Raw genomic sequence first — 13,243 nt, forward strand, 5'->3', positions numbered from 1 at the left:
TAATGTGTAAGGGGAAAGGGAGAAAAAAAATGCTTGACGCGCAGATAGAATCCTAATTAAGTATCCCCAATCCCTGATGAAACCTTCACTATCGTGTGCACAAACCCCATTAGTAACAAAAAGCTAACTCAGTTTATACTTAAATGCTTGACTGTATTTCAAGGTTAATAGCGCTAAAGAGTTGAGCTTTTTTTTTTGCTCGATTTCTCTTGCGTCCTCCCTAAATTGCAATTTTAAAAATGACAATCTCACTCTCATCTATGGCGTTCTTTAGTTGCCATGTCGTTCACCAAAACCAGACACCACCAACAAACCCCCCCCCCCCCCCCCCCCCCCGCCCCGACAGATAACTGCATAACATTAGCAACATTCATTTGTCCTGCTCATTCCTGTAGCTTGGGAAATAAACAAACAAACAAAATAAATAAACAAATATTAAACAGCAGAGAACAAGAGGAGGGACCAATAGTATATCACTGGATTAAACTGCAGAACAGCTAATTTAAAAAAAATGTATTTTATTACAAATATGTCTCAAAGTAGGTTACAGCCAATAAACCCCCGGGAAACATACTTCCCAACAATCAACTATAGCTTGTATAGATCTTTCCCCCTTTTCACCCTCCCCCCTCCCCTGCGACGAACAGCTCCTCAAACGCGGTCACAAACATCCCCCACCTTTTCTCAAACTCCCCTGCTGAGCCTCTTAACTCATACTTTATCTTCTCCAACCGCAGGAAGTCGAACAGATCACCCAACCATGCTGCTACCCCAGTGGCGATACCAACCGCCACTCCAGCAAAATTTGCCGCCGTGCAATCAGAGGGGCGAAGGCCATGACATCGGCCTTCCTCCTCTCCATGAGCTCCGGCTTCTCTGAAATCCCAAATATCGCCACCAAAGGGTCCGGGTCCACTCCCTCCTCCACTATCCTGGCTAAGACTGAGAACACTCCCGGCCAGAATCCTCCCAAATTTTCATATCGTTCATTCTCACCCTCGCCCTTAGTGCCACATACAGCGACCCCACCCATGCCACAAATCTCGGCCCAAACCCAAACCTTCCCAAAACCTCAAACAAGTACTGCCACTCCCGATCAAATGCCTTCTCCACATCCATGGACACCACTACCTCCGGTACCAGAGCCCCCGATGGATTCATCACCACATTCAACAGCCGTCCTATTTTACTTGCGAGCTGCCTGCCATTCACGAAGCCTGTTTGATCTTCTGCAACCACCCCCGGGACACAATCCTCCATCCTCCCCGCCAACAACTTAGCCAATACTTTTACATCCATGTTCAATAGTGATATGGGTCTATTTGACCCACATTCCACTGGATCCTTCCTTTTTTTGGAATTAGTGTGATTACTGCCTGCTTTATCGTCTCCGGCAACGGCCCTCTTCCAGTGCTTCATTAAACGCCCCAAAAACAGATGTGGTGCCAGGTCCATCGCTAATTTCTGGTAAATTTCCGCCGGCTACCCATCCGGCCCAGGGGCTTTCCCCATCTTCATACCCCTAATACTATCCAACACCTCCCTCAGCCCCAGGGGCTTCTCCAACGCCTGCCTCTGCTTCCTCTATCTGGGGAAACTCCAGCTCGTCCAGAAACCACCCCCATGTCCCCCTCCTCTCCCCCCAGGGCCCGCCTCTTAAAGTCCCTGGGAGTACTCCATAAATGCTTCATTTATCTTCCCTGGCTCCGACACCACATACCCAACCCCAGTTCGAACCTTCAATATTTCCCTGGACGCAGTCTGCTTCCACAGCCTTCTCCCCATACTCATATTGCACCCCTCTTGTCGCAGAACAGCTAAAATAGCAACTTCATCACAGTAAAAGGTCCCAAAGTGTTTCACGGGAGCATTATCAAACAAAATTTGCCACAAAGCCACACAAGGAGGTTTTAAAGCAGGTGACCAAAAGATTGGACCGAGGACTAAGTTTAAAGGGCTATCTTATAGGAGGGAGATCAGGTGGAGAGGTTTAGGGAAGGAATTCCTGAGATTCTGACCTCAGGCCACCAATGATGAAGTGATTAGAACAGGGATGTTAAGAGGCCAGATTAGAGGAGCGCAAAGCATTGTGGATAGCACAATCGCTTCACAGCTCCAGGGTCCCAGGTTCGATTCCGGCTTGGGTCACTGTCTGTGCGGAGTCTGCACATCCTCCCCGTGTGTGCGTGGGTTTCCTCCGGGTACTCCGGTTTCCTCCCACAGTCCAAAGATGTGCAGGTTAGGTGGATTGGCCATGCTAAATTGCCCTTAGTGTCCAAAATTGCCCTTAGTATTGGGTGGGGTTACTGGGTTATAGGGATAGGGTGGAGGTGTTGACCTTGGGTCGGGTGCTCTTTCCAAGAGCCGGTGCAGACTCGATGGGCCGAATGGCCTCCTTCTGCACTGTAAATTCTATATCTATATCTAAATATCTTAGGATGGTGTGTGTTGCAGAATTTTGGAGGGACGAGGCCATGCTGTGATATGAAACAAGGATGAGAATTTTCAAATCCAAGGGGTGGGATCTGACCATATTTCTTTCAAAGTTCAGTTGTGGTGAGAAAATTGAAATGAAAAATGAAAATGAAAATCGCTTATTGTCACAAGTAGGCTTCAAATGAAGTTACTGTGGAAAGCCCCTAGACGCCACATTCCGGTGCCTGTTCAGGGAGGCTGGTACGGGAATTGAACCGTGCTGCTGGTCTGCCTTGGTCTGCTTTAAAAGCCAGCGATTTAGCCCAGTGTGCTATGAATCCCACTGACATCCACGGGGGTGGGGGGTTCGGGGGGTCGGGGGGTGGGGGTGAGGGACTCACCGAATATTGAGCCTCTTTAACAACATAGAACAGTACAGCACAGAACAGGCCCTTCGGCCCTCAATGTTGTGCCGAGCCATGATCACCCTACTCAAACCCACGTATCCACCCTATACCCGTAACCCAACAACCCCCCCTTAACCTTACTTTTATTAGGACACTACGGGCAATTTAGCATGGCCAATCCACCTAACCCGCACATCTTTGGACTGTGGGAGGAAACCGGAGCACCCGGAGGAAACCCACGCACACAGGGGGAGGACGTGCAGACTCCACACAGACAGTGACCCAGCCGGGAATCGAACCTGGGACCCTGGAGCTGTGAAGCATTTATGCTAACCACCATGCTACCCTGCTGCCCACACGATTCTCTCCACTCTCATGGCGGCTTGTCTCAGATTCACTCGCTCTGGGAAAACGTAATCCCTGATCTGTAGGGCACTCCTTTTAAATGCCTCCCTGCACTACCCAAATCCAGTCGAGGGGAAGGCGGCAACAAATTATTCAGAGGGAGCCCTTACCAAATTCCTGTATGGTGTGGATCAGAGTTGTGAAATCCTCTACCGCGTTCTCGCAGATGTCCATCAGCCAAGGTCACCATCTTGGCCTGGGAGGCAGGGGCCACAACAGTATGTGCCAGCTCGCTACATAAGAGGAGGGGCCAACAGTGCTGAAAGAAGATGAATCACCTTCTTCGCCCAGCCAGAGTAAGCCTGCCCCTGATGCCTCCCGCTGCACCCCTTCATACACCCTTCACACCGCCATCGTGATCTCTCACTCAGCCATCTCATCGATTCCCAACACTTCTCATGCCTCCCCATCCCCCCCGCACCCCTGCCCCACTCCTCATGGACCCCCCAGTAGATAATCTGCTCCTCACATCCCCACTCCTACTCATATCTAGACGTCATCACCATCTGATCTGGCAGGACTCCCGCCTACACTCTCCCTATTTGTCTCATTGCAGGACAAACTAAAGCACCACCGACGTTAGCGATCACCTCTCTATTATTGGAGATGGGGTTCAATGCTTGGGGGCAATGCTTACTCACACTTAAACGATTGGGTTCATAATAATAATAATAATAATTGTGGGAGGGTGCCATTCCGCGTTCCAGGTAGCGTCAACACATTTAGGTATTTGGGGGGGAGCAGGTGGCGTGGTACTGGACACAACTTCGTAAGCTTAATTTCACACGTGTGGGGAGGGTGAAGGAGGATTTGGCGAGAAGGGACAGATTCCCCTTGTCTCTGGAAGGTCGAGTGCAGGCAGTAAAAATTAATATTTTGTCACGGTTTTTGTTTCTGTTCCAGTGTCTGCCGGTTTTTTTGCAAAAGTAATGCTTGAGGAGTGAACAGGCTGGTCTCATCGTTTGTGTGGACAGGGAAGGTAGCGAAGATAAGGAAGGCGGTGCTCCAAAGGGGGTGGTAGTCAGGGATTTGACCCTTCCAAACTTGTTACAGTATTACTGGGCAGCTAATGTGGGGAAGGTGCCGGGCTGGTGCAGGGAGACAGAGGCTTTATGGGTGCAGCTGGAGGCGGGTTCCTGTAAGGGGAAAGGCAGAAAAGTAAAATCGTCCGCATTGGTTAATTGGGCTCATTGATGTAACTAAGGAGCTCATTGAGAGCTTGCTTGCCAACATCTGTGATTTTTGGTGGGGCAGAAGAATCCAGGCAGCCATTGGGAGCCGTGTAAAACTGAAAAGTTCCAGCCAGTTGGGAACTGGGTGAGGAATGTTAGAAAAGGTTTGCGTGATAATAAAAAGCGGAAATTAAAACAAAGATTTATTGCACAGCAATTAAATATAACAGCATTCACATTTGCCAACCCAGTCTCGGATTCCAGCTCTCCATATGCCCTGATCTATTTGATTCCTTCTGGCCATTGAGTCCGGGTGCCGGATGAATCCGGCGGATATATATTTAAATGACCATGTGACTCATTTAAATATGCCGATCGGGATCTCAATGTCAGGTGAGGTTCCCTTAAACCTCGGGAGACGTTTCGAGTGCTGCAATCTCTCAAGAGGCTTTTCGTGAGATTCAACGGCCTCGTCCCGACACCAAGTCGGGCGGGACGAACTGAATCGCGCCCAACATTTCATGTCAACATTACCATTTTGGGGTATTATTCAGATTGGTTTACGTTTTAAGGATCATGGCATTTCTTTTGCATATTACACCAACTCTGCCTGCTAATTGCAAGCTCTTTCTCCACAGCAAGTTAGTTGACTACATTTTTCCTAATGCACATAACCTGAATGAAATATGCAACTTTGCTTGTTGTTTTCTTACCTGCAAATGCCCATTCAAGAAAGCACTGACAAAATACAGGAGGAGGAGGAATCTGACTCAGAGCTGAAATCAAAATCAACTCAAATTCCAGTACTTTGTTTTCAATGTATATTTCACTTTTGAACTGTAAAACAAGTTGCTGATCCCCCTTCAAATGATAATTGGGAGCTGTAAAGGATTCATACGTACCAGAAGAAGCTTCTAATCGCTCCAGTCTGCTAATCAGCCAGTCTAAGGAACCTGAAAATTGGGCACAGTTTTTGCGATTTCCTCTGATCAGGGCGGCTGAAGACAGACAAGATTAAATTTTACTTTGGTTCCTTTTCATCTTTCAAAGCAAGCACGTTCTCTCCGAAGAATGATTTTAACCATTTTTAATTTCTGTACAGTGGCATTTCAGCTTTTATTATCCTTTCACTGCCGAATATTGGAGAATACTCTCCAAAATCAAATTTGGTCATGTGTATCTGGTAGACTTCTGAAATGGCCATCATTCAGATTATCTATGAACAATGCCGACTATGTTTTACACCAATAATAATCATGTTAGATGGCACATGCTGTACTAATATACAATTCCAATAAAACAAGCTCTAAAGTATAAGGATATGTGATAAATCTGAAATGGTGTGCCGTCCTGGTGGACATGCTTGGGCAGGGTTAAAATGCAATTCAGTTTCAGTTAAGCACAATCAAAATGTGAAGTGGGAAAGCTTTATAATTCAGTGAGAAAATTACTCAATGCCACATTAATTTGTTTGCAATTCTATTTCAAAGATGGTTTCTAACTGTGACGAAGAATTTGTGTTGCCGACATTCTTTATTTTTACTTTATGTAATCCTGTTTGGAATACATTAAGAATCCACAGACTACATGCCTCTGAACTACTGACTGTTCACTGACTATTGTTGAATATCCTATTGATGCAGTTTGCCATAAGATCCTTGAGCACCCCAGAAATCAGTGTGATAATATTCATTTTAATGTAACGTTTTTTTGTTGCACATTGTTATTAAATGAGTTGCTCATGTTAAGGAATGGGTTAAGTGACATTCCAATTAGATGTCTCGTTGATGTTAAGTATCCAATAATTGACACTGATATGTAAAGAGGTTGCAGGTGGCTCTTGTTGCACGTGATGTGGTGATAGAGTTTTATACAGAGTGTGTTCAAGGACAAAAAAGGTGTTTGTGAAAAGGAGCATAACTCTTGACTCTTTACACAACAGCAGCCAGGGGCTAACAGCTCATACACCTTTGATATGGCAGATGATCATCACAAGGAAAACATTATGGGGAGGATTTCTCTGGCTGCTCTCGCCAGCGGGATCTTCCTGTCCCGACGTCGACGAACCCCGGCCAGAGGCAGGGGGTGGATTCAATGGTAAATCGCATTGACAGTGGCGGGGCCAGAGGATTTGGCTGCCGACCAACGGTGGGCCACATCTCGCCGAGAAGCACACCACGGGGAGGTGCAGAAAATCCCTCACTTTGTTTCTGTCACTAACATTGCATCAAACAGCGATTCACACTGATCAAACAGTCAATGACTAAAAGCAGACAGATGAAAATGAATGAAATGAAAATTGCTTATTGTCACATGTATATAGAAATATTATATATACTTATTATATACAGGTTGAAACTCCCTTACCCGAAATGCTTGGGGCAGCGTGTGTATCGGATTTTGGAATTTTTTGGGTTTTGAAATATATTGCGCATATGTGGCGTGCGTTGGGAGCTGCACATGTGCGGTACGCATTGGGAACTGTGTATGTGAGGAACGTCGGGAACTGCGCATATGCGGGGAGTGTTGGGAACTACGTATGTGCAGCACATTTTGGGCACGGCGCATGTGCGTAATGTTGGGAACTGCGTATGTGCAACATGCGTTGGAAGCTGTGCATGACCCAGGAGCCTTGTGGTATTTCCCACTCGTGACATCACGCCGGCGCTCAAAAAAGTGCGGATTTCAGAATTTTTCGTTTTTTGGAATTTCGGATAAGAGATGCTCAGCCTGCTGTGTGTAATACTCAAAATTAAACAGGAAACAAGGGCAAGTTCCATCTTAGTCCAAACAGAGTCATAGGCTGGGACTTTCCTACTGCAGGGGATGCAGCAGGTTAGCCACGGGTCCGCTGATGTTTGGCAGGGACAGAAGGATCCTAGCGGTCGATGGGGCCAGCAAATCCCACAGATACTAACACATGGCAGCCTGTTACACTAAACCCACCATCTATGGCTATAGCCATCTTCATACCAGCCAGCTATTAATCCTATGCGGCGGGAGGGTTTGACAGAATCCCATGACCCATAAAATAACAGACGCAGCCACATCCGCCAGGGGAAAGTATTTCAATGACTTCAAGTCCAACCCTTCGGCCAGCTCAGCCTCTTTAACTTTGAAAGCATTCAGGGTTCACCGTTCATTGGATTGTTATTTGAAATATCAGTGTAAATTATCAGGCTAAAATAGCTGCATGTGAATCTACTGCAATATAAATAAATGAATTATATATAAGGAAAAATCAAAATATACACCTTACCGAGTAGTTCATACAGTGAGTTTAGAATTGCTCGCCAAGATTCTCCTGCTTCCTTTCCCGCTACATCTGTAAAATGGGCTGCACTACTATACACATTGAGATGATCAATGCACTCAAGAACCAGGTTAATCATTCCCTGCAATTGAATGTATGAAGATAAATTTTCAGATCACTTCATATCTAATTTTCAGCATTTCTTTCTGCATGGGTTTAACTTGTTCTGCACCATTAATAAACCTGCTTATTTCTGCTTTGGCATTATTACCATGAAAGGCATCTGAAAGGTTCTTAAAACAAATGGGAATAGGCCAAATATTGTACACTCAATTTATTGCCCTTAAATTATTAACATAGCTGCAGACTTGATCCATCAGTGAAGAATGGTAATGAGAGTTTAGTATCTCTAAGGGTCAGCTGCTTACCTCTTCCTGGAAGAGATTTTGTCTGTTCTTCAGTGCCCTCAATTTGTTCTGTTTCTCTTCATGTTCCAGATGTTCATCAGGCGGCTGAAAATACCCTATCAGATCCCGCAAGCTGAGGCTAACCGATTCAATGGGCAAATCAACGGCTGTGGATTTCCCTTTCTTATTGAGAGTATCGAGGCCCCTGAAAATACAATCAAATATTATCCACAAATAGCCGACTGTAAATGGTCAAGCATCTCTCTGACTATCTTACCATCCTTCCAATAAATCCGCTGACAAAACAATTTGTCAAATAGAAAAATCACAAGGTAGAAATTCTGTTCCTTAGTGATGTAGAATTGTGGCCAAACAGAAGCTTACCAGACAGAAGTTTCCAACTTGTGCACAAATTTGAAAGACATTTTAATGAGGAGAGGAAGCCAGGTTTAGCACACTGGGCTAAATAGCTGGCTTTTAAAGCAGACCAAGGCAGGCCAGCAGCATGGTTCAATTCCCGTACCAGCCTCCCCGAATAGGCGGCGGAATGTTGCGACTAGGGTCTTTTCACAGTAATTTCATTTGAAACATACTTGTGACAAAAAGCGATTTTCATTTTTTCACTCAGGTGATTTTTCTGCCCATCCCCCGTTTTTGCGACAGCAGTTTGGGAGTATGTTAGCAGTGTCAACAGGGCCAGATGTCATTGGCATAAGATGATGGGAATAGTTACGATAGTGCGGAAGACTAAGGCAGATGTTAATAGCGGCATAAAATTCAGACAGCAGAACGTGTCAATAGCAGAACAAGGGTTAGCACTTTCTGAAAGCATAAAATGCAAACAAGTTACAGACTGGCTCTTGGGTGGGAGGCGGGGGCAGGAAGAAAAATCAAAATGGAGGATCAGATTTCATGGGCTAAAGTTGTTAAACTCAAAAGTGTTGATCCTTATTCTATTAATATTAGTCCTTCACACTATCATTACCACTTCCCGTGCCTTGTGTCCACGGCATCTTTGTGATTTAATCTTTCCTGAGCTCCAACCTATCACTGACCTTTTATTTTGCTCCACCTGCTCCACTCCCTCTCTTCTACAGCATAAAGCCCAACACATTTCTACCCCTCTTCAGCTCTGAAGAAGGGTCGTCCAGGCTCAAAACTTTAACTCTCCACAGATGCTGCCAGGCCTGCTGAGTTTTTCCGTGTTAAATTCCTTTCTTTACTTCAGAATTCCAGCATCAGCAGTATTTTGGTTGTATTTTGAAATTATGATGAACATTTATAAAACACTGTTTTGACCTCAACTGGCGAATTGTGTCCAGTTTTGGGCACTACACTTTCAGGAAGAGGGTTAGAGGCATTGGACAGAGTGCCGAAAAGATTCAAGAGAATGGGGTTGGGGACGAGAGACTTTAGTTACGTAGATTGATGATGGAAGCTGAGACTGTCCTCTTTAGAGAAGAGTAGGTCATGAGGGAATTTGTAAATCATGAGGGTCCGGACAGAGTAAAATAAGTAAGTCACCACAGTCCCAGATGATCATAACCTGCTTTCCCTTTTGAGGGAGAGAGCTGACTGGTGTGATTTAACCTGAGGATGACCACACCTCAGGCAAAGTGCGAGGTTGCATCAGTGTTCACCAAAGAAAGGGACTTTGTGGAAGATGATTCTTGGGCAGGGTGTGTGGACAGTCTGGATCATGTTAGCATCGAAAAGGAGGAGGCATTGCGCCTTTTAAAAGATATTAAGGTAGATATGTCTCTTCGGCCAGATGGGATTTATCCCAGAATACTGAGGGAAGCAAGGGAGGAAATTGCAGTGGCTTTGACTGACATCTTTGTATCCTCATTGGCTACAGGTGAGATCCCAGAGGACTGGAGAATAGCTAATGTATGTACCGCTGTTTAAGAAAGTTAGCAGGGATAATCCTGGAAACTATAGGCCAGTGAGCCTCACGTCGGTTGTAGGTAAATTATTGGAGAGAATTCTCAGGAGCAGGATTTATACCCATTTGGAAAAAAATGGACTCATAAGTGATAGACAGCATGATTTTGGGAAGGGGAGGCCATGCCTCACTAACTTGATTGACTTTTTTGAGGAGGTGACAAAGGTGATTGATGAAGGGAGGGCGGTGGATGTTGTTTACAAGGACTTCAGTAAAGCCTTTGACAAGGGCCTCATGACAGACTGATGCAAAAGGTGAAGTCATATGGGATCAGAGGTGAGGTGGTAAGATGAATACAGAACTGGCAAGGTCACAGAAGGGAAAGGGTAGCAGTAGAAGGATGTTTTTATGAATGGAGGGTTGTGACTAGTGGTGTTCCACAGGGATCTGTGCAGGGGCCTCTGTTGTTTGTGGTGTACATAAACGATTTAGAGGAAAATATAGCTGGTCTGATTAGTAAGTTCATGGATGGTTGGTGAATTTGCAGATAGTGTTGAGGATTATCAGGAGGACATAGATAGGTTGGAGACTTGGGCAAAGAAATGGTAAATGGAGTTTAATCCGGACAAATGTGAGGTAATGCATTTTGGCAGGTCTAACATAGAACATAGAACATAGAACGATACAGCGCAGTACAGGCCCTTCGGCCCACGATGTTGCACCGACATGGGAAGTCAAAAACTAAAGGCCATCTAACCTACACTATGCCATTATCATCCATATGCTTATCCAATAAACTTTTAAATGCCCTCAATGTTGGTGAGTTCACTACTGTTGCACGTAGGGCATTCCACGGCCTCACCACTCTTTGCGTAAAAAACCTACCTCTGACCTATATCTATTACCCCTCAATTTATGGCTATGTCCCCTCGTGCTAGCCACCTCCATCCGCGGGAGAAGGCTCTCGCTGTCCACCCTATCTAACCCTCTGATCATTTTGTATGCCTCTATTAAGTCACCTCTTAACCTTCTTCTCTCTAACGAAAACAACCTCAACATAGAGGGGAAATTTACCGTAAATAGCAAAACTCTTAGAAATATAGAAAGTCTGAGAGATCTGGGTGTGCATGTCCACAGATCTTTGAAGGTCTGAGAAAGCATACGGAATGCTTGCCTTCATTGGACGGGGCATCGAGTATAAAAACTGGAAAATCATGCTACAGTTGTATAGTACCTTGGTAAAGCCGCACTTGGAATATTGCGCACAATTTTGGTCGCCACACTACTAGAAGGATGTGGAGGCTTTGGAGAGGGTGTAGAGGAGGTTTACCAGGATATTGCCTTGTCTGGAAGGTGTTAACTATGTGGAGAGACTGAATAGACTCGGTCTGTTTTCATTACAAGGACGGAGGTTGAGGGGTGACCTGATAGAAGTCTACAAGATTATGAGGGGCATGGATAGAGTGGATGGGCAGGCACTCTTTTCCAACGTGGAGGGGTAAGTCACTAGGGTACATAGGTTTAAGGTCCATTCGGCGAAGTTTAGAGGAGACGTGCAAGGCAGTTTTTTTACGCAGTGGGTGGTGAATGCCAAGAACGCGTTCCCAGGGGAGGTTGTGGAAGCAGATACATTAACGGCGTTCAAAAGGCATCTTGACAAACACATGGATAGAATGGGTATAGAAGGATACGGCACAAGGAAGTGCTGAGGGTTTCCCGTACCAGCCTCCCCGGACAGGCGCCGGAATGTGGCAACTAGGGGCTTTTCACAGTAACTTCATTTGAAGCCTACTCGTGACAATAAGCGATTTTCATTTCAAAGGTTGGTATCATGACCGGTACAGGCTTGAAGGGCCGAAGGGCATGTTCCTGTGCTGTATTGTTCTTTGTTCTTATTACTGAGACAAACTTTGTATTCCAGATTTATGAATTGAATTTAAATTTCACCGGTTGTTGCGGTGGGATTTGAACCCATGTCTCCAGAGCATTACCCTGGGCCTCTAGATTACTAGTCCAGTGACATAACACTACACCACCATCTCCCCCATCTCTCCTGAAGACATACGGGAGGAGGTTTGACCAGAAGCTGAAGTGAATCCTGCCGGTGAGAGCATTATGAGGGCTTTTGAATTGGGGACACCAACAACTTGCAGAGAGAAGGGAGACCAGCAAGGATAACACCCATTGAGAAACTGTCCTGCAGATGATGAGGTTGGTGCAATGGAAGAACTGAGATAGAGGGCGGAATATACCGGCTGTTCACGTCAGAGGGAAATTCTGGTCCCACGCCGGCACACGGGTTTCCTGGCAACAAGGGGTGCTGGCAACGGGAAATCCCATTGACAACGGCGGGACTGGTAGATCCACCGAAAAACACGAGGCGGGCTGGTGGGAAATTCCCACTCAGAGAGTTTACAGGTCTAACCCCAGCACATCGATAAAACAATGCCTTCTTTTCCTTTCCTCCCTCTATCCAGTCACTCGTTCAATTAATGAAGCACAAGGCCCCAGCAACGTAAGCGTCCTGAACAGACATTGTGACTGAGTCTCTTTAGATCTGCATTCCCATTCGGCAAGTAATTAGAAGTACAGGGTTATATCTTCACTCAGGGACGTGTGAAAGCAAAATCACATTGAATGTTTTTGAATCACACACTGTATAAAGGTTAATAAAGGTCAGGATGACTGACACTACAATGCATCCTGGCAGTTTGTTAGTATAACGCAGATTATGGTAACTGAAGAGGAAAATGTTTATGGATTGATGGTGGTAATGATTTATTTGGCAACCAAATTTGTTGTGCTTTGGGAATTTCAAACCCGTAACTAAGTGTGGCATCTACTACAATCTGCCCCAATGACAACATGCTTATGACCCTTTAAGTGGCCGATTGTGAGCAGACATGTCCTTTATCTCTGACTACAACTGGTTGTCACTGCATGCCATCCCTGTCTGTGTGTAAGACACAGCAGGAAAATAATAATTTTGGACGCCAGGGTCCTCTTCCAATTCTGCTCGAAGGTTTCCTCTTCCAAATTCATTGAGAGGGGTGACGATATCAGAATTTCCATTGGTCCTATTGAGGGAGAACTCAACTATCCTCCAGTCACCCCAATAACTCTGAAAAACAGCATCTGGGGTAGACCTTTAAAAGAATATCAATAGCTTGAAACCATGAAATAAATAATGAAAGCACAACTACTTCATGCATTATCAACATTTGAGACTGGTAAGCCATCAATCTTTAGTTTAGCTGTGTACTGAGCCGCAGTAGGGATGTTGTGATCCTGAGACTGTG

At 45.4% G+C, this 13,243-nt stretch overlaps 1 protein-coding gene across 3 annotated transcripts in view; it reads right to left on the bottom strand.

Annotated features, from left to right (window-relative positions):
* Positions 1–13,243, bottom strand: part of ryr2a (ryanodine receptor 2a (cardiac)) — a 936,900-nt gene that overhangs the window by 498,078 nt on the left and 425,579 nt on the right. For all 3 annotated transcript variants that reach the window (XM_038814319.1, XM_038814304.1, XM_038814294.1), the window contains 3 exons: positions 8,081–8,264; positions 7,659–7,794; positions 5,302–5,397 (listed from right to left, as the gene is read on the bottom strand). In XM_038814319.1, the coding sequence (XP_038670247.1) occupies positions 5,302–5,397; positions 7,659–7,794; positions 8,081–8,264 (416 nt within the window). The remainder of the gene's footprint in view (positions 1–5,301; positions 5,398–7,658; positions 7,795–8,080; positions 8,265–13,243) is intronic.

This window comes from Scyliorhinus canicula, chromosome 1 (genome assembly GCF_902713615.1).
Source record: "Scyliorhinus canicula chromosome 1, sScyCan1.1, whole genome shotgun sequence".
NCBI lineage: Eukaryota > Metazoa > Chordata > Chondrichthyes > Carcharhiniformes > Scyliorhinidae > Scyliorhinus > Scyliorhinus canicula.